General features: G+C 37.7%; 1 protein-coding gene across 1 annotated transcript in view; it reads right to left on the bottom strand.

Moving 5' to 3' along the window:
• Positions 1-22,620, bottom strand: part of LOC115007829 (dihydropyridine-sensitive L-type skeletal muscle calcium channel subunit alpha-1-like) — a 47,792-nt gene that overhangs the window by 13,142 nt on the left and 12,030 nt on the right. Inside the window, exons 11-35 of the mRNA XM_029430828.1 lie at positions 22,177-22,402; positions 21,662-21,869; positions 21,443-21,563; positions 21,186-21,300; positions 19,143-19,245; positions 18,974-19,043; positions 18,732-18,864; positions 15,442-15,571; positions 15,242-15,301; positions 14,304-14,410; positions 13,721-13,808; positions 13,526-13,633; positions 13,367-13,419; positions 11,307-11,453; positions 10,869-11,070; positions 10,451-10,609; positions 9,501-9,611; positions 9,288-9,371; positions 7,827-7,874; positions 6,294-6,320; positions 6,069-6,194; positions 5,924-5,989; positions 5,109-5,200; positions 3,930-4,089; positions 1,330-1,457 (exon numbers count right to left, since the gene is read on the bottom strand). Of these exons, the coding sequence (XP_029286688.1) occupies positions 1,330-1,457; positions 3,930-4,089; positions 5,109-5,200; positions 5,924-5,989; positions 6,069-6,194; positions 6,294-6,320; positions 7,827-7,874; positions 9,288-9,371; positions 9,501-9,611; positions 10,451-10,609; positions 10,869-11,070; positions 11,307-11,453; positions 13,367-13,419; positions 13,526-13,633; positions 13,721-13,808; positions 14,304-14,410; positions 15,242-15,301; positions 15,442-15,571; positions 18,732-18,864; positions 18,974-19,043; positions 19,143-19,245; positions 21,186-21,300; positions 21,443-21,563; positions 21,662-21,869; positions 22,177-22,402 (2,872 nt within the window). The remainder of the gene's footprint in view (positions 1-1,329; positions 1,458-3,929; positions 4,090-5,108; positions 5,201-5,923; positions 5,990-6,068; positions 6,195-6,293; positions 6,321-7,826; positions 7,875-9,287; positions 9,372-9,500; positions 9,612-10,450; positions 10,610-10,868; positions 11,071-11,306; positions 11,454-13,366; positions 13,420-13,525; positions 13,634-13,720; positions 13,809-14,303; positions 14,411-15,241; positions 15,302-15,441; positions 15,572-18,731; positions 18,865-18,973; positions 19,044-19,142; positions 19,246-21,185; positions 21,301-21,442; positions 21,564-21,661; positions 21,870-22,176; positions 22,403-22,620) is intronic.

Consider the following 22,620-nt stretch of genomic DNA (forward strand, 5'->3'; position numbering starts at 1 on the left):
ACAAACCTCCTCAGTGTTTGACTTACCTGCCCTTTGTTGGATTTAGCTAAGAGTGATTTAAGTTGTAACTTTTTAGTTTGATTTGTTGAATTAAAGGGCCATCTACGGTCTCTGTGTGCTCCGCTAGCATTTTAAACTGTCTGTGGCGGACCCTTCCCCATGGTCTGTCACAGTAGTGGGAATAAAAGGAGAGCACTGTTTTGCCTAAGTCACTTTCTCCACAAGTAATCCGACGGTTTAATATTGCCTAAATCACAACTGCCATGTTCTTAAATTGGCCTAAGTAATTTAATCCTCTTTTGTTACATGATTGACAGACAGTGTTATTTGTATGTCAATAGTCATATATTGTCATAACCTGTTTGTGTAAAATGATTAATAAATATCATATAGTCTATATTTGGTTCAGTTTTTTCTGTTTCCTGAACATTTTTTAAATGTGACAAAGGCCATTAGTTTAAGAAGGTGACTATATGTAGTGCTATATGTTTGGTTTTTATTTAAACAGACCTTTTGAATTAAATTATTCTAAAACTATTTATATCAAGGTAATGCACTTTAAAATCAGTAGATGGCGCTCTGGTGCTGCTGTGGATCCATCAGGGAGGTCGGAGCAAAGTGCTATCGTGGATCCTCTTTTTTGTGGTTTTGTGTATGATGTGAGCAGGACTGTGTTATTGTGTCAGTTACTATTAGAGTTAGTAATCCAGTTAGGTATTAGAATAAAGAGAGTGTGTGTTTTGAGATATGTTACGAGTAGTAGTATTTAAAGTGAAGCCAATGTTTTTTATGGAACATATGTTCAATCATTTGAATTGATGTGCTCTTATTTTGTTATTATTTATCATCAGTTCGATTACACCACTTGTTATTTCATTGCAGGTAATAATTGTGGTTAAATGAAAGTGTTTAAATCCATTCTGTTTCGCCTATAGTAATAGATGTAAGTGTAGGTGTTAGATTATCTGACATTTTGTTTTAGTCCTAGAATGTACCACGTTGAATCTCACCTCCGATGTCCGGTTCTTGTGATACTTGTACTCACACTGATATCGTATTGCTCACACTGGCTACATGAACATTATACTCCCTCTCTATATTTGTCTCTACAGAGAGTTTGGTCCTGCCTTGAACTCCATCCCCTGTCTTACAAAAGCTGCGACTGCTTGGTACAACATGCCATGTAATGAAATAATAGCCTTGGCCATCTACATACGCATTGGCAGGTGCCCATTCAGAAACTTGTATGAAGCACAGTGATGGTTCCAGCCACAGGTCTCAGAGGTTAACACTCCAGGTAGAACAGGGTACATACACACAAACACTTACGTGGCCTCAGGATCGTATTCTGCCCATATTTTCTTGAACTCATCCAAGTGCTGGGGGCCGAGGATGGACCAATCACGTGTCAAGTAGTCAAAGTTATCCATGATGACAGCCACGAACAGGTTGATGATCTGTGAAGGAAAGGGGCAATAAATGTTTGTATTGTACGTTCGTGTAGGGTTGTGACACAACACCAAAGTGGTTCAAGATAGAATCAGAGGGATGAAACCCTCTTTTTAATGGTCACACATGAAGAGCACACACAGTGAAATGTATTCTCTGCTTTTAACCCATCCTAGTAGCAGGAGTCTACAACTAGAAGCAGTGGGCAGCACTGGGAGTGAGGGGGGATGTGCAGTGCCTTGCTCAAGGGCAGCAAGGCAGGAGATGAAGTGGGACCTCTCCAAGTAGCAGTCACACTCAATATTTTAGGTCTGGTCAGTGACTTGAACCAGCAACCCTACGGCTCACAGTCCAAGCCCCTACTGACTGAGCCACTGCCGGACGACAAGACAACATGAATGTCCTGTGTAAATGATTCCTTTTATCTCTCTTCAAATGAAAAAGATAACCTACAGTATAGAATACAGTATAGAAACACTGCAATGTTCCAGACTCACCAGTTAACTCACATTTAAACCCTTTTCAAGTGGATGTTTAATAATAATAATAATAATAATAATAATAATAATAATAATAATAATAATAATAATAATAATAATAATAATAAGATTTATTTGTATAGCACCTTTCATACAAGAATTGCAGCCCAAAGTGCTTCACATCAAAAACATAACAATTAGTACAAGGACAGAATAAGAGCATTTACAGTACAATAATCACAGTGTAGATGTAAATGAGTCTGAAGTACCATTATAAAAATAGCCCAATTAAAATAGTATAAAATAGCAGATACAATTGTAGAATTAAAATAATATAATATAGCAGAATTAAAATTGTATAAAAATAGCTGAATTAAAATAGCAGATAAAATAGCAGCCTTTACACATTCTTTGACATTTTCATAATCCCTTTGTCTGTACTTTCATCTATATTTCTCTTTGCAAATAATCCACATACTTTCTTCCTATCCCTGTTCTCTGCTTCCTTCTCCCATAACATAAACTGTCTTTTATGTTCTTCCATTGTTTTCAACGCTTCAGATTTAATCTTTCTCTTTGACATTACTTTTTCCTCTTGCTCTCTCAACCTTACTTTTAACTTTCTTACTTCCTCAACACTAAATGATCCTCCTTCAGGAAAACCAAGTTTAAAAATGTATGAAATCATTTAAATTAGTTTAAAGTGGCACTATTAAAAGGCTAAGATAAAGAGATATAAAATATCACTGTTAAAAGGCTAAAGTAAGGAGATATAAAATATCACCATTAAAAGGCTAAAGTAAAGAGATATAAAATATCACTATTAAAAGGCTAAAGTAAGGAGATATAACATATCACCATTAAAAGGCTAAAGTAAAGAGATATAAAATATCACTATTAAAAGGCTAAAGTAAAGAGATATGTTTTTAGCTTAATTTTGAAGATTTTGAGCGAGCTTGCCTCCCTAATGTCTGCAGGTAAAGTGTTCCATAGCTTTGGTGCATAATTGATAAAGGCTGCATCCCCAATTTTCTTTTGGATGTTTCCAGGAACATTTAATAAACCAGTAGTGGATGATCGTAATGTTCTTGGGGGCACATAGTTTATTAGAGAGTTGGCAGTGTAACTTGGTGTGGTTCCGTTTAGGGCTTTGTATATAAGAAGGAGGACCTTAAAGTCCATTCTAAAAGTTACTGGAAGCCAGTGTAGAGTGGCTAACACTGGACTGATGTGGCCTCTCCTCTTGGAGCTGAAGTCTCTCCGTTGTTTTTTTGGAAGGCCGGTAAAGAGTGCATTACAGTAATCGAGTCGGCTTGAGATGAAAGCATAGATTAGTTTTTCAGCATCCTTTTGATTTATAAATTGTCTGATTTTAGCTATATTTCTAAGGTGGAATAATGATGTTTTTGTCACCTTGTTTATGTGGGATTTAAAGCTTAGATCTGAGTCTATGATAACACCAAGATTTGTTAATGCACCATTTCCATTTCCAAATGTGTATTTGGTTTAGTTTATGCCATTGTGCTATTGTAATGAGCATTTCAAACTTGGATCTGATGTTGGGTACTAACAGCTTGGTTAATATTTGATAGCAATTCCTGAGCTGCTCATTCACTGCTGGTTCTTCTGAAGGAGAGTTGTAGCTAACTGACTCAAGTGTTTGTTATTAAAAAGTAAATTAACACTTTTATCAGTTTGTACATTACACATACAGTCGGCCTACAGTCACTTTATTATAGTAACAACGGATATAGTGTTCATTGTAATGGCAGTATTTTTCCTTTTTCCAATAAGAAATGGTATTCTTCCACTTCAGAGGACCTTCTTTATAATGTTCGGTCACTACAGTGACGGTAATGGCTTCCATGTCAGGCAAAAATAGCACTTTGGGTAACACTAACACATGACTGAAATACGAGCCGTATTTTTGAACATGTAAAGGCGGAGTGTTAAGAGGCTCTTTACTGTGTGTAGAGAGTGTGAATGTGTGTGTTGTTTTACCAGAAAAGCACAGAGCATGTAGAAACTCATGAAGTAGATGATGGCAAAGTTGGATCCGCAGGTGTACTCTTCTCCGGGCAGGTAGTCTGACTTGGGGTCACACCTCTTCTCGTACATACACGCTAACATCACTTCATGCCACGCCTCCCCTGTAGCACATCTACACAACAGAGGTATCAACACGTCTCAATCACACCTCTAGTCTGAAACCAATGTATCACTTCATCACACAGTCTGACATTGTTTTCTTGTGAACTGTTTGCTTTAGGTAATGGATTTTATTTCAAGCTACCCAACGCTTATCAACTGATATTTTATTTTCAGTAAAACTGAGCCAGCATTATCACAGCTACAGAGAGATATCTGGCATGATTTCAAGATTTCAAGTGAGTTTTTTCCTGCAAGTATTGTTTTACTTGTGTAAATCCCTGTTGTTATTCACTAATCATGACACATTGCATGTAATAAACATATATTAAATTGTATATTTTTAACATTGTATTGTAATAATGATTCAACAAGGACATATTTCAGCACAATGACAGTTGTGGACATTGACCACATCACTTGTGGTGTTGCTACTTTAGTTTGTTTAAATATTACGTTTTTTTTTGGTTTTGATTGAAAGTCAGCGATGCTTTGTAGAAAACCACAAGAAGAAATATAACTTTCTTCTCTTCAATTTGGGGCATTTTCTCCAGGTGGGCCCGACCCATAACGTTCTCCTTTTCTGCTTTTTTGGCTGGACTACAGCAAAGCGGGGATCAGCGGCATGAACGTGAAGGTCTGTAACTGAGGGATGAAGTTACACCATTGGTTGGTCTAGTTGGAGTTTCAAAATGAATGGGAAAATGAAAACATGTCTGACTTTTAAAGACAACATATGCAATAATTTGATCCAATTCCTCAACACTTCTGGTTGTTGCTGTACCAACAAAGCTCGACCTTCAAGAAGATTTGTTCACTCACATATTTTACAAGGAAAAAAACAATGACCAAGACCAATTTTCGTGTAAATCAGACGGCAGGGGAGTTATGACTTTTCATAATAATAACCCAACAACAATAGCCCCAACATGTCAGCAGATGTTCTCTGAATGGAGAAGTAGCAGCTGTGGTGTTACAGAGTTTTTTCATGGATTTGTGAGTAGGCTTAACAGAAGAAGATGGACCACCAACCTGAATAACAGCAGCACAGCCTGTGGGAATGTCTGAAAGTTGTTGTTCCTGTTGATGTATGTGCCGTCAACCAATGCAATTTTACCAAATATCTGCAGAAAATAGAATATTAAAATAAAGGAAAAAATGATGTTAGCAATAATACACATCGGGTAACTCGGTTAGCTCCTGCGGATTGTTCTTAGCCCTCGGGTGATCCATTACAATCAAAGATTGTATCAACTTGGAGGGTATTATCTTACTTATGACAAAAATAAATATGTCCGCACACAGTGACATTCAGAGCGTCACAGGTGGTAATTAAATATATGTTTATGGTTAGTTAGAGAGCCGACTCAAGTTCTTCTGTTTTTTGCTTTCTTCCGTTCAGTGCCTAGTATTTATTTTCTGGATGTGCGTGCTTTTGTAAACATTTATTTGTATTATCTTGCTTATACCATGGACTTTTGGCAACTACATATAATATTCAAACTAATTAAAACATTTTTTTAAATTAGTTTGAATAAATAATAAAAAAAGATATAATATATAAATATAGTTCCTTACATTTGAATTGTTTTCAATGAAGAGCTATTTATCCTTGGCATGGTGGTATTTAGCTCAGCCTCACTGTTGCTGTTTTTACCAATTGTTTAGTATTGTCCCTTTACTGATCCACAACTTCCAGCCTATCCAAATTGAAAATACTGAAAATGGCCATTATATAAATATGAATAATGGGTGGTGTGTGTGTGTGTGTGTGTGTGTGTGTGTGTGTGTGTGTGTGTGTGTGTGTGTGTGTGTGTGTGTGTGTGTGTGTGTGTGTGTGTGTGTACCTGCATTCCAACCACAGCATATATAAAGAACAGCATGAGGATAAGCAGGCCCACATAGGGAAGAGCCTGCAACACAACGATCACATTGTCAGACACATAGTGATTCTAAACTACAGGCTGAATTATTATCAGAGTTGTTACTGACCTGAAGGGATTTGATGAAGGTCCACAGAAGATTCCGTATCCCCTCAGAGCGATTCAAAAGTTTCACTAGACGCATGACACGAAACAGTCTGAAGAATGTGACTGATACGCTCATGTTCTCGGAAGACTTTTCAGGGAGAGACGACATATTGTACATTACATAATTAGTGCCAACTTCCAAATTCTTAAAAAAGCCTTTATTAAATAAAAAGCAATAGCAACTCACCGCAATTGCCTGCATGGGATCCACTGCCTGCAGAAACAAAAATATGTTTTTTCTACTGCTTCTCTTATGACGAATAGGGGTTAACAAACACACTTTGTGGTACGTAGTTTTAAAGTGTTATAATGCTCACGTCGCAAACTTTGTTAGTGTGAACACAACCACATCTGGTCATTTCTGTTCAAGGAAACTGTTGCCTGAGAAGCAGAACAATACTTTCATGTTAGCTTTTTCAAACAAAAAGAAGATTTTTCATAATGCAGATGTTATCAGTAGATACAAAAATCTTAGGTCTAATCAATTGAATGATAACAATGGCTAGCTTGTAGCAATTTCCAAATATATGGGGCTAATATTTACTGTTACCATAATCAACACATGCTCAACATCATTCACAATTATATCAAGGTCTCTCCAAAGGAAGATTTAGTGCCTCGTTTCTGAGGTCATCTCAGAATGAAGTCAAAATTAATTATCTTCTACAAGAAAAGCCAAAGGTCAACCTTTTTTAATTATTTTTTTTATTGTTGACACTTTAGAATCCTGGGAAATGTATCAAAAGCAAGATGAACATTACAATTTTTACTTTTTTCCTTGTAGAAATGTGCCTTTTAACCCATACTTTTAGATTAATATCAGAACTCAAAGTAATATGGAAGAACAAAGAATGACAAATGGAGCTTTTGTACTAACCTCCGGTCAATGTTACATTTTTTATAGTTTGGCAAAGTTCTTAACTAGCAACGACCCTCCGAGAATCTCCACCTTAACATCTGCGTGAGCCTGGGAGCTGTGTTCTCGGCAATAGCTCCTGATAGGGTCTCCCAAGGCAAAGTGGTGCCAGGATAGGGAACAAGAGCGAGACACTGACCCTATTTAAATCGAGAATATTTTTGTAGTCAAAGACTGAAGTAGGGTGCATGGCGAGCTGGGCAACAAGTAAAGGTTAGCAGCAGCTAGGCGTGCTTACCCCTGGTATAAAACGTACGGTTTCTCAAGAAAGCTTGTCCCATTTTGAGTAAAATAGTTGACAAGTTGCTAACACAGCATCGCTACCATCGGGGATCTCACTGCTCAGCTTCCCTTGTAAAGGTTATTCCATCCTGCCCCAGTTTTATCCAAATTAAGAAGCTGTCTGAATATTGAAGAGATTGGAATCCCGTTAGAATTTTGCCCTGGAGGTGCTGACCCCCAATATCTGATGAGCCTAAAGATCACAAAGTATGCTTTTCTGTTGGTTTTTTACAAACCTTGTTGGAGGACAAAGGATACACACACAAACACACACACACACACACACACACACACACACACACACACACACACACACACACACACACACACACACACACACACACACACACACACACCATATTCCAAGGTTTGTAAGATGGGTTTTGCAATCATCTTAGGCTTATTGTGCTTTTGGAAAAAGGGCCCCTGGCTTTGAGACACTTTTTTCAGTTTTATCATTGTTCAGACAAATTTCATGCAACATGTCAATTTCATACAAAACTGAAGCAAGTGAATAGTTACAGCACAGCCATGGAGACAGTAAAGTCCTCCAGAGGAGGCCAGAGCTGCCTGTGGGAGGGGGAACAAATTCAGGAAGTGATGTCAGAGGGGAAAGAAGGAGAGTTTCCAGCTGTAAAGGTGACAATGAGAGAGGAAGGCATGAACATGGAAAGTAGATCAAAAAAATTAATGTCGCCATTAATAAAACTAAAGATGGACACGTATGCACCATATACAGCATGTAATCTGAACATTTACTGGATGCATTCTAAAATCACATTATTACATTTTCATTTCACGTCAATTTCATTTAACTGAATTGTTCAGGATACACTACGTAAACACAAACATTGCATTAAGCGGCTTTGAGGTCTTGAAAAGCGCAATATAAATTCAATTCATTATTATTATTATTACTCAGAATTTCTTAATATGTCAAGGATATGATTGATATCCGGAGTCTAAGGATGAGTCCAATTAGCATTTAAATGTGCCACCACTGAAGATCATCGGAATTCAGATCATATTTATTCAACAAAATGATGGGGAATGTTTTACTATAACCAAATATTAAAATAAATCTGCCATGTGGATCTGTAAACATGGACTTAAGTAGAAAAGGAATAGTATTACAGAACAGGATTGCTTCGCCCCTTGCTGGAAATTTAAAGGTGTTTGGTACACCTGTGAGATCCTGTGTGGTTTTAGTTTGCATTCAGTAACTTCAATCGTGTGAGTCTCTTGTTGAAATAAAATATCGACCTTTAATGAACTCAAATGAGAAAATACCTTCCTGCATTTAATGTTATTTCCAAGTCCCCTAACATTCCACGGGGTAAGTGTAATTTTATCATTTAGAATTGTGCACATATGTTCAAACAAGCCAAATGATAAATAATCAAATGCCCTTTTCAATATTTGATACATGGATGATATGAAGTAAGACAAAGAAGTATACTGAGCACTCCCCCCAGAACACACACACTCGCACACACACACCAATACAACCCCTACCACCCATTAAGTTTGAACGTAATCTTTTTCCTAAATTCTCGGTAACTACTAGCTGTTGTTAAATTGGTGATTTACTAAATCGGGTTACACTAATAAAACCTAAGAAAAGTCTTAGCCAGTAAAACTTTAGGAACGTGTAAATCAGTTGATAGAAAACATATGTCACAGGAAGTCCCTGAACCATTACACAATAGCATATGTGACTTTTAGAGGCACAAACATCTTCTGTAAATGTAATTGTACTTTGTTTTGTTCACCTGCGTACACAGAGAAATATGTGTTTCCAAGTAAGTAGCATCCATACAGTTTAGAATGAGGGGGAGATCACCGATTATACGAACTAAAGGGACGTTATTTACTAATTTTGACACATTTTATTGGCATAACATTTAATAATTTTTGTTATATTTTGTTATACTTGTGAGACACAAAAGAAGGAAAGAGAAAGAACAAGGCGATAGTACTCACATCAACTTCGCTCAGCGTGACGTCCACAACACTTCCGATGACGATGACAAAGTCAAAGACGTTCCAGGGGTCTCCAAAATAACCCTTTGAGAAAACAAGATGACTGTGAATGTGTATCTTCCAATATCACTCGGTAAATTTACCATAATGGAATCATAGAGTCGGCTCTTGTGCGTGATTTATCTGGAGAATATTACGTTGACTTTGACTAACCTTGGCTTTGAAGGCCATGAGTTTAAGGATCATCTCCACTGTGAAGAGCACAGTGAAAATCACGTTCAACATGTCAGACAGGTCAGTAACATGGGTCGACTGGTTACAGTGCTGTGGGTTAAAGAGGAAGAGATAAACAGCTGCTTGAATATAAAGTGAGACAGAGTGATTGTACTCGTCATTATAACAATAACAAGTGCTAACCTCACCTCTGGCAAAAGGTTCAGCAGCACCATACGACTGACTAACATGGAGGGAGTTCTCAGGCTGCTATTTAGAGGTTCTATTCACTGTGTCAGCCTCTATTGTTGGAGTCTGTAGCAGTATTACTACCCTCACTTTTATATCTTCTCTTTTAATTGTTGAAGGTATTTTAATTTTTTTACGACACATTTTTTTTATCCTTTAAAACATTTTATTGTTTATTTTCTCATTTAAGTTGTTGTTTAGTTCTATCATATACAAAGTACAACATGCCCATACTGACATGAACATATACAGGTCAGTACAATATATGTATCACCGGCTTGGTTCATTTGGTTTCATTCGCGTAAATGCTCTTGCCCGTTTAGTGTAAAAACTGCTGTAGAAATCAAGGGCTGAAAGCAGAGATATAGCGCACCAGTTTTGACTTCTTCAGTTTTCTACACACAAAAACTCATCCAAGCATAATCATTTTAAAGATGCTATAATGCTAAAGTTGCTAATGATATAAGAAGTCTGCACACCTGGGCTTAAACCAGACCCTGGTCTCAGACTGTGCCCTAAGAAATGACATGTTATAACTAATGAAAAAAAAGACAAGATAGCACGAACCTTGTACTAAACTTCTCTTTTTTCTCTCAGACTATTAGCAACATATTTATTTATATAATTTGTGTGACTTTATCACCATCAGACAGACTGACAGATAATGTGTCATATGTATGTGATGTGTGTTGCATTCATACCTGCATTCCCAGACACATGGTGTTGAGCATAATAAGGAGGAACATCAGGTACTCAAAGTAGCAGGAGGTGACGATGTACCACACCTGATACTGGTAGGGGTTCTTGGGAATATAACATCGCAGTGGTCGGGCCTTAAGAGCATACTGCACACACTGGCGCTGGAGGGATTCAAAAGAAGGTGGAGGGAGATGCAGGGTTTAGACAAAGTTAACATGTCATGAATCACGATGATTTTGAGGCGATGGCAACAGACAGTATATATTAGAAAAGTGGTTCCATAACGGTGTGACAACCATATATTATTATAGCAATATTCTGCTTGAGTTTTAAATGATGCAATCCCCGAGCGTTCGTCATCATTAGCTCAATCCAGACCTCGTGCAATGGCAATATCATTTCCAGTATTTTATAACATACCTGGTTTTTGTCCAGCTCACAGTCCTTATACTCCTGCTCCCCTTGCTCCTGGAAGGTGACGATGACGAAGCCCACAAATATATTCATCATAAAGAAGGCGATAAGGATGAGGTAGAAGATGAAGAAGATGGAGATGGCCACTCTGTTGTTGTACACTGGGCCTTTATCTTCTAAGTTTGAATCAATGGCTTTATATAGTATCCTAAGTAAATAACAAAAACAAGTCAGTCACAAATCCACACATGCATTTATTTCACAGACAGAACATAGAATATACCCCAAATCAATGAACGTGAATAGCGGATGTGCTGTTGACTAGACTTTATATACAGTGGGTAGATGCTGCTCACAGCAGAGTACAGCATTTTAAGCTGTCAATACTTAATAGAAATTAATAGAAACTATCAAAGTATTGGCACAGAACATTTCATGACTCACTTTGGCCATCCTTCAAAGGTAGAAATGGTGAAGAGAACTAGCATTCCACTGAAGATGCTGTCAAAGTTTAGTTCTGAGTTGGTCCATTGCCTCTTATGAACCTCCACTGGATGAAGTGCTCCTTCCTGGAACTTTATATACGATCCTCTGAGACACAAAGTGGAAGGGAAAGAAAAGACAGGCAGTGCTATAGTCAGCTTTTCTGCAGAGTTCTCAAAGTTACATTTTGGATTGTTAGGACATTTTAATACCACATAGCATGTAATGTAATGTAATAGCAGTTTCATAGTCATTCTAGCCAACATATTTTATAATGACATAAATGACTATGATCTGAACTGAACTGAGCCAATTAAAAAAAGGTACACAATTATACCATGGTACAGCAATGCAGCAGTTTCCATGGTACAGTGGTACAGGCCACTTATGTAGTCATGGGTGTCTGGTACCACATGCAGCAACATCCATAAGTATGTTTGCAGTATAATACAGTATACTATTAATATAAATGTGAATTTTGGCTATATTGAATGGTGTTAATACAGTTGTTCATACGTCAATGAATTGACAGAATAAATTTTTAAGCAAAAATGACAATACTTTCGCAGTTCCAGCTTCAGGCTTTGACTTTGCCTTATACAATATTGGACTGTTGGACAAGGTATACTCATTCCTATCAAGTCATATCATATATGATGAATATATATCAAATTCCTGTATTCAGCACGCCTAGTTTAGCACTAAACGTTCCACCCACAAGAAACCTGATTGGACATAACGTTGCTCTACAAACCAATCAATGTGTGGTAGCATCATGTGTGCAGCAGAAGCAGGCTACAACCAATTCAGTCTTCCATGGGAAGGTGGATTAAAGAGATAGTTCAGATTGTGGGGTGGTGTCTGTTTCTCCAAACTGGGGGTGTGCTGACCGCTATTTACTGTAGATGATACACTGACTAAAGATAAGTACCTCATACAACCACACTTCAAACTATCTGCACTATTCCTGTAATGTTTAGAATACGATTTAGTTGTATAGAATAGATACCTAAAGATGAAATTAGTTATTGTGCTGTATCCACTTTCAATGAAAATATCTTGCTAAGCAAATGTTAAGCTTAAACACATTAATATTAGCTTTACAATGTTAGCTAACGCTTTGTAACTGCCAGCCCACAGGACTCATGATGCATAGCTAAAAGTAATTGGCTTAAGTGTACTTTTTATGCTGTAAGGATTTAGGAAAGAAGAGGTTCTAAACGTTAATTCAAAGGCTAGGAATACCCTTGACAGTATAATGCTAGGTTGGATATCATAAACCTAATAAAGTATTAGTTTTTTTAATTAACCTTTTTCCCATCCTGGGAATTAGGAAATGTGATATTAATAATTTGGTTTCACACGCACTGTACTGTTCATTTAAAAATACACATACTTGAATTTGACCACCAGATGACAGACTAGACAATTTTTTTCCACTTTTAATACAGTTAGCAAGGTGGTCTAATTATCTAAATGGGAGCAACATACTGTATTAGGCATGGGAAATAAATAATTTTATCAAACAATTTACTTGAAATACTACGTAATTACCAGCCGTGACAGCGATACTGGTATTGTTTTTACCTTTGTGAGTCTGTGTGTGTGTGTGTGTGTGTGTGTGTGTGTGTGTGTGTGTGTGTGTGTCATCAAGGCAAAATGTGGTCCTGGAGACACCTTCTGTATTGCAAACGACCAGAAGCATTTTTGATTACTTTGCTGGGGGTTTATATGTCTGTGGTCAGGTTTTGCCACTGTGATATCATTACAACGGTGTATGAAACTTTACTGGTATGTAGTTAAGACCAAAATGAAGACTGAATTTAAAGATGGGAATTGTGAAAGGGGCTCTCAAGTCATGTGATGTCAACTGTGAAAACTCCATAGGCAGATATAGACCAGTACTATTATTACCTTTTCAGTAGAATAATTTTGTCCAGAGCTTTCCCGATATAAAAAACAGAGGCCTAGAGCGTCATAATGAAACATCACTGCTCTAATAAACACAACAAAGTCCTTACTTGCATGTTTCCTCAGTCATTTTGTCAGGATCTGTGCAGTCATAGAACTTGCCCTGGGAAGACAACAACAGTGTCTTTATGAGAACAAACAGACAAAAGTGTACATTACCAAATACAGTGTAAGCAACAGTTTGCCATTTTATGTCTGTGTCTTCTCACTTTGAAAAGTTGGACTCCAATGCAGGCAAACATGAAGTCCAGTAGCATGGTGACCAGTACAATATTTCCAATGGTCTTGATAGCAACGAACACAGACTGGACAACATGCTACAAAGACAGAGATATTACAGATTATAAATCAGGTCACTATCAGGGCCATTTAAAACTGCAAGTCTATTAATCCACATCTCATACCTTAAGTCCCTTGGCTCTGTTGATGGCCCTCAGGGGCCGGAGTACCCTTAGCACCCTGAGAATCTTCACCACTGAGATGGCACTGGATCTAGATGATACAAACAACCAGCAGACCATTATGCCTTTCTGTTTTTTTTCTGGTGTTTCACATTCAATTTTCACGAACGAACAGGTTAGTAAACATATCTGTTACCTATTTAGTCTCTCTTTCAGAATCTCAAACCAGAGTTGGCCATTGTTGGAAAAGTGGAAAGACTAACAAAATTTTGCTGAGTCATATTTTATTATTTTCCGTTTGAATGAAGTGTGTTTTTTTACGATGATCAGCGAGACTGGAGTAGAGCATATTATTTGTATTTTGTACATTCATAAATTATAATAATTGTCCAAATCTCTGTTGCTTTTTTTTACAAGCCACGGTAGTAGCACTGGTTACCAGCCATCTTTGATTTAGGGAATGAATGCCATTTGTAAACTTTCTCACTGAAGGCAAAAGCCAAATGTTGGTGGCTGTAAATGGGTTTTGTGTCGAGTGGGAAAGGGGATTAAGAAGTAATGAGGTACATTTCTAGACTCCACTTACTCCATGCCCATTGAGAGGAGAGATACACTGACCACCAGAAGATCCAAGATGTTGAAAGAGTTCCGACAGAAAGACCCTTCGTGAAGAATGGCACCATATGTTGTCATCTGAAAAGAATACTCGTTATCCATTATGAACACCACAACTGTACAAAGATAAAGTTCTTGTTGTAAGTGTAACATAAAGTTTACAAACACAAATAATTGTACAAATATATTATGTCTTGACTAAAGTATGAAATAAAGTTTTAAACATTCTAAATGTTGCTGGGGTTTGTCTACGTCAGTGGTTCACAACCTAATTGTCTCCCCTGAATTTTAATGTTGATTATTATTCTGTTTGTATTATTAGGATTATTATTTTTTGTATTTATTATTTATATTACATATTTATCATATTAATTTTGTATTTAAATTCTTATATTATTTTTCTTATCATTAGACTGCTATATTATGTTATTATAGAAACTCAAGATGGGTGTGGCCAGAGCGAAGGGCGCTGGAAGTTGGGGTAGAGGAAGTGGGGAAGGGCCCGATTTGGCGCCGTGGCTGGTATGAAACCATTGCAAGATGGTCTCGAATTACTCTGGTAGCTGACATGGTGACAATTCTGCTTTTTTTGCAGATAAGAAAAGCCTTCATTTTGTTTTCATGTCTTTGTTTATTGGACAGCTCTACACCTGTTCATCAAGAGCTATGCCTCGTGATCCCTCCTCCAGCATCAACCACAGGGCCAGGAGTTAAAGTATTTTAAATACAATTACCCTCATTATAGAGTGCTGGAATTAGTCCCAAAACCCGGAAAAGATTTAGCATGTGTGCACTTCCGGTTCCGTCATCTTGAAGTCAGTGGGTTTTTTTTGGTCTTTTTGGTTTCAAACAATTCAGTGAGCCTTCATGACCTGAATCAACAATATTACCTGTGGTACCTGTTATTACCTTGAGCACAATTTCCGCTGTGAACACCGAAGTGAAGACTATATCAGCATAGGCCAACACCTAAAAATGACACATTAGTTGTAAGATCAATAATAGAATATCTGTACTTAATCTTGACAGTGAGAATAAAATCTGTAATCTTTCAATGTCAATGTAACGTAAACATTTCAATTACAATGGGACAGGCGTGCACTTGTCACCTGGTTCCTGAAGGACATGGGGTCAATAGGATCCTCAGCAGCTAAAGAAATAGATGAGAGTAGGATGAAGAGGAGGATGATGTTGGTGAAAGTAGTTGCATTGATAATACGGTGGCAGAGCTTCCGGAACCTGAAATGGTAAAAAGACATGTTCATGACAATTTTGAAAGAACTTGTGAAATCTCAGGCATGGATACATTTCAAAAAGTGAATCTTGAACCATAGTTTAGGTGACCGTAGTAAATTGTGACTCTGCTCTGCTTTCCGATGGCCTGCGATGCTTACTACATGTGTGCCGGTTAAAAGTTTATTTGATTTGTATTCTCCATGTCCATTAGTCTTTCATGTGCCAAACTCTGGGTAAGACTAAGCGTCCAAGGATGTTTTTCCAACACCCAAAATAAAAATCAATAAATCAAACCACAATTGGAAGAGACTGCATATACACACACACAACACACTTGCGAGTGGAGAGATGACAAGTCTCCACTTGATCCCTCGCCCCGGCAGACTACAGTGTGCATTGGCAAAATACTGAGCCCCTATCTGCGTGTTAGTGTGTGTGTGAACGTTTATCGCTCCTAATGAGTATGTGGCACCTTGTACAGTAGCCTATGCCACCAGTGTATGAAGGGGTGAATGCTGGCAAGTGTTGCAAAGTGCTAATAGTGGTTGCAAAGACTAGAAAAGCGCTTAAGAAAAGCAATCCATTTTAACCTTCAACATATCGTCAACTGAGGGTGAACAAGGTCTATCTGCACTTTGACGAGTTTTGAGAAAAACGCATTTGACAATTCAACAGTTCATCACGTGGACACTATAAAACCAATTCCAACCAATTTTGGCATATCACATGCTACACACTAGGTAGTGAAATGAAGACTATTTGGGCCAATTCAATGTATTATGGGTAGAAACTAAACTAATTTTGCAGATAGACCTTTGTGAGTCCCAAGTCTATCTAACATTTCCCCACCCGAAAATTGAAAATGTAACACTCAACTGTATTTTATGCAACTTAGCTTCATTTTAAGCTCCAAAAATGTTTACACAAGTTCCACGTGGCAGGAAACTTAAAAGTGAAAATTATATTTGAAATTTATATTTAAATTATAATTTTTAAGACTTTTTATTAAACTACTAATAATCTTAACTTGAACTACTATCTACTAGATTACATATAAAACAGTTGGCAGCAAAACGTTTTGAATAAGTTATTCCTGTGCTTAAAATGATCACGTGATTCATTTCCCGCCCTGCTATTGGTCAGCAGATAGACCTTTGTGATACTAAAACTATGCTTGAACATGTGGAGATAGACCTTTGTAGATCTCACTGACTCAGCAAATATATACAAAATCTGCATAAATTAGTGATGCAGATAGACCCTGTTAACTTTAAAGCCGTTTGAGACATAGACCTCAAATGTGTCCAATTTGTCAGATAGACCTTGTTCACCCTCAGTTGACGATATTAATTATTTGATTTAATCTGTTCTGGTTAATTAGATAATACTGACTGTCCCAAACTCAGTTTTAAGATTAATGCTTTAACTGACTGTAGCATATCCACAGCATGTATAAGAACGCCATTGTTTTCCTTTAACATTCAATTAGTACACCTGATGATTGGGAATATTTGTATCATTTGAACAAACATTTTAAAAAGCAAGGCAATCTTAATATTGGACACTTCCATTCACATGGACACAATGACAGATGCCAATATTTGGCTTGCCTATCCAACCTATAACTGGAAAACACAATTGATTGATTGGGGAACACACACTATGACGCGGCTAATTTATGGATTTTTCCCGATGACAGCCCACATAACAGATTCTGTGAAAGAAGCCATCAAGAGGACAAACGCAATTCCAGCTGTGATTCCTGGGGGCATAACAAAGTATTTGCAGCCATTCGACATCAGTATAAATCATGCATTTAAGGTGGCGCTCTGTGTTCAGAGGCTTGGATGACAAGTGGGGAGAAATCCTACACTAAACCGGGCCGCATGTGAAGAGCAACTTATGGTCAAGTCTGCCAGTGGGTCCTGACAGCGTGGAGCATTGTCAAAAAAGCCACTATCATCAACGGGTTTCGAAAGGCTGGACTGCTGCGTGTTGAAGAGGGCAGCATGAGCTCAGCAGGGAATTTGCCTCCGGATGAAAGTGACAAGAGCAACAATGAAAACGATCCAACATCGGATGAAGCAATTCTGAGGCTATTCAACTCCAACACCGAAGGAGATGACTTCAGTGGTTTCAGTGCACAGGAGGAGGAAGATAGTGACCAATGACTTTCTTGGTAGGCTACTGTTTACTGCTATTCTTTTTATTTTTGTTACAAGCCGTGTTTCGTTAAAGCCTATTTATTTTTGTTACAAGCCGTGTTTCGTTAAAGCCTGTGTAAAGTTCATTTGTTTCAATGTACCGGTAGGCACCTGCGGCTTATAGACATTTGCGGCTTATTGATGTACAAAATACTTTTTTTATTTTTTATTTAGTGGATGCGGCTTATATTCAGATGCGCTTAATATTCCGGAAATTACGATATGTCACTCTCATGCATTGATATCTAGACCCACCTCCCTCATGAACAAAAAATCAAACCAAAAACACTGGACAGACTATTTATTTTTCTTTACCTTTTCTTAAACATAAAATCTAAAAAACACTATTCCTATTCTGTCATGAAAGTCACACAAAGACATCTTCACAATTAGGGTTACTAAAAAAAAGGGTTGCTGTGGGAAAGCTTTTTCATAGGATTTAAGGACTGACCAATCAGCACCCATAATCTTTATTAGTCCGACCTAGGCTAAGTCTCACTTTTCACTATGGACTACAGTGTTCTTCCCTCGATATATCTAAATGTGCACTACAAATTATAACTCTCTCTCTCTCATGGATACATTTGAACTTTGATAGAACATTAAATAATAAATAATCAAATAATCCTCCTTGAAATTAAACATCTCTGGTTAAGTTTTTACCAGACACCCTGCAGTGTTCCAGTTCCCACTTAATCAGTTCAACAGTCTTTTTCATCAACATTAACCTGGAGTTCTCTCAGTCCCTAGTTATGGTATCACCTACTAGTTTTCTTTAAGGAAATAAGTCTCCCCCATTATATACAGCTGCAACACCAGGCTCCATCTGAACAATAATCGTTACACCCTTTTAATTTTAAGTGCTGATGTTACAGGAATTAGGCCTCACATGAGAGCCACACCACTTTCATTGTATATATTATCACTACATTCAACCCTAACAATCACCAGTGACATACTTGTTCCGAGGTCCGAAGATAAAAAATGAGCTGGCTTCTGGCATTGGCACGGCTTCTTCTTTCAGCTGCAGATCTGCCATTGGACGAGGTCTAGGGCTTTCTGGGATATTAGGGTCCTCCTCCTCATCATCACCTAGCGAATAGACAAAGCGAGGGATTAGAATAGACGAAGCGAGGCCTTTTCTACCTCTGAGTTTGGAATAGAATGATTAACAACACAGTATGGAGGCGTTGTGATTTACCAGGAAAGTCTGCTGGAGGGAAAGGGTCTTTAATCTCATTGACATTAGACTCAAACTCGTCGATTCTGAGCTACAGATTTGAAAATGAAATAGTAGAAAGGTAAGAAAGAGAAAAAAAATATCATATTGGTTCATTTTCATCGTTGATGAACGCTCTTGGATGATTCACCTTTGCAGTAGTAGGGATGCCCTCTACACCCTTGGCCCTTTGCTCTGCCAACTTCTTTGCCAGATTTGCTTTCTCCTCTGATGCCTTGTCAGGCATATTGGCCCTATAAAGTAACAGAGTGGTTGATTCAACTGGTTGTTGGCTTGTGGCGTAAAATACAATTTCAGTATTTTACAACTTCAATCATCATTTTGTCATTAAAACAACTGTATGTAACATATTGTAATTATCATCATACTGTGCACTACTATTGTAGGAAGTATGGAGACAAGCGTGCTTAATGGTTTTACAGCAGGGTTTGGTGTACCATGAGTCATATCAACTTTCCTCCCCTAGGGACAGGAACTGGCTCCTCAAACTATACTATTGCACACAAAGGATACATTTTCTCTCAAATTCAGTCAATTTAGTTTTAGTTAGTCTTATATGAGTACAACTTAGATTTGGTCTTATGAATGATCCTAAACTGTGATCATACTGTGAGTCAAAAGATTTTTAGTAGAAGGTAGACATAAAATACTTTTTTATTAATGTACTAATTCTACCTTGTTCAACCTCAAGCATTTAATGGTCACACAGACCACTGGAGATAGTTGAATCCAATCAGATATATAGTACATGTGGGCAATTTGTAGAATAGGATGTGTGATTTGGTTATAGCTTTTGATTATAAAACAGATCTGGCAACCAGAGCTTGCTCCAAATTAAGGAAGTTTGGCAGAGTATTAAATTAATATTTTTTAAATGTACTATACTCCCCGTGGAGTGGAAGTCAGATATAGTGAGAGTTCATGTGGACAAGAGTGTCGAAACTAAATATCATAGTAAACAATATTATCTCCATTCCTTGTTATTACTGTACAATATTGCTAAATTCTAAGGCTAATAAATAATTAATACAAATTATTATATATTCATAAATAGTTGATTTATAAACAAATTATTGTTGCTGACGTAGATCATTAATAAATAAAAGAAAAAAACATTGCTGCCAGTAGAAATGTCCATGTCCTTTAGTTTCTAAGCATTGAAGTTGGGCAACTGTTTGGACTGATCTATACAGAGTATAAATACAGAGTATAAATACAGGATGCAGGTTTTTAATAAAGAGTTTGTCAATCAGTATTTGAGAGGAAATATAGAGTGAGACTTAAAAAACTCCAGCTAAAGAAGCGGTGCTAACCGCATGCCATTATTAGTATTAGGAGAGTACATATATGTGCAAAGTACGAACTCTAAACCATCATAAGTTGCTACAGAACTGTTGAAGCCTGTTGATGTATCTGTTCCACCGTCACCAGAAACAAATTTATTTCAGTTGATGCCTGACAGGTAAGGAGTTGTAGTTTCTCTAAAAACATGTTTTGTCTCTCCCTGCATTTTTCCTGCATCTCTTACTCATGTCTTCATGGGAAGGGACTATAATTGAGGGGAACTGGGATAAACTGTGTGTCCAAATCTGACAATTGCACTAGAACGGAGATTACATTTAAGTGGAACATTTTCCAAATGTAAAATGTTACACAACATATCTTGGTCACAATTTTTTAATAATACAAAATGAAGAGATTTTGAATATCATCCCACTGTCATTCTCTATGTTTGCTGTTTTTATCTTTACTGTCACTATCCAATAAAAGCAAAATCATATGTTCTCCAATGAAAAGCTGGAAGTGCCTTAATAGCCGAGTCGTTACAGCGCATGTTGGGCCTTTATTGTGTGTCAGATGGTGCTATCTTTCTCCCCAATTTCTACTCTGTCCTAAAATGCCAAAAACAAATCTTTTAAAAAGAAGAAAAAGAAGAAAGAGAAGCTGGAGGGGTTGTAAAGCAAGTGCACCACAGTGGAAATATGGTGTCTGGGTCGAATAATCAGGCTTTACTTTAAGGCAGATGCTAGGAGTACACTACCTGCCTGATGAACATGTGTTACTATTCAAAGGTTATAGGTCAGTCATGTGAGCGAGATTGCAAGTCAGAATAAAACATGAAAAGATGGGCTTTGATAAATATGTGTAATTTTTAACATTCAGGAAGATTTACCTGAGTGCTTTCTTGCGTTCTTTCTCCTCTGCTTTCTCTTTCTGTGCCAATGTCAGAGACTCAGCCTCTGCCAAATTATCAACAGCAATGGCCAAGAAGACATTTAGAAGAATGACTGAATGACAGGGGAGTCAAAGATTTTGACAGTGATTTGAATTGAACTGAGGTGGTCATGGTCACACACACACACACACACACACACACACACACACACACACACACACACACGCACACACACACACACTCTATAAGGATACAATTTCCACAGACAAAGAGGATGATGAAGTAGATGCTGACGAGGATCCCGGGCATGCTGGGTCCTCCATGAGCCATGATGCCGTCGTACATGACAGTATTCCAGTCCTCTCCTGTCAGGATCTAAAACACACATGTCATTGAACAATAGTAAACAGTTATGTGACTGCAAATAAGTGAGAAATATTGCAGAAATCCTCATTTTGTGGTTCTGATTGTACCTGGAACACAGTGATGAGGGCCTGAGGGAAGCTGTCAAAAGTGCTGCGGGGTTTGGGTTGGCTGGGAAAGTTAAACTTCCCTCCAAACACCTGCATACCCAGCAGGGAGAAGATGACAATGAAGAGGAAGAGGAGCAGCAGCAAGCAGGCAATGGAACGAACCGAGTTCAAGAGGGAAGCCACCAGATTACTGATAGATGTCCAGTATCTAGGGCACACAACATCAAATGAATAAGGCATCAGTTATTCCACCACCAATCATAAAATTGGGCTTATATTTGAATCTACTTTTGTTTGGAAATAACAGTTTAAAGTTTTTGGACTCTAACAAACATATCTTGGTCTCAATCATTTCAATCATTTAATAGCCTAATTCATATGGTGTGTGCTCTGTGCTTCAAGAGGACTGATGGATTAACAATCAAACAGTAAAAACTAATAAGATGAGGACTTTTTAAACAAGACTTCATATGCAACAACATACCCATTGGAAATAATGATAAAAGCTATCTCACTTGGTGACTTTGAGAAGGCGGAGCAGGCGTATGCAGCGCAGCACAGAAATGCCCATGACTGACATGATGTCCATATGGACAAGGATGAGCTCCATAATGCCAGTGGACACCACAAAGCAGTCAAAGCGATTGAAGAGAGACATGAAGTAAGAGGGCAATCCCAGAGCATACATCTTCATGAACATCTCAAGGGCAAACATAGACAGCAGTAGCTTATTGGTAGTGTCTGTTGATTGTTGAGGCCAACAGTATGAAGAGGGACAGAGGGAGAAATAGAAAGAGAAACAGTTATTCACAGATTGTATCAATAGTCAACAGCATGGAAAGAGTTTGGAGCATAATGCATAAATAATCATTTGTAATTTGTTTTGGTCATGGCTGTGACTTTGCAATTCTCCTTGTGTTTCCCCCCTCCGATACTCCTTGTGTGTTTCATGCTGTCTG

This window comes from Cottoperca gobio, chromosome 5, assembly GCF_900634415.1.
Source record: "Cottoperca gobio chromosome 5, fCotGob3.1, whole genome shotgun sequence".
Taxonomy (NCBI): domain Eukaryota; kingdom Metazoa; phylum Chordata; class Actinopteri; order Perciformes; family Bovichtidae; genus Cottoperca; species Cottoperca gobio.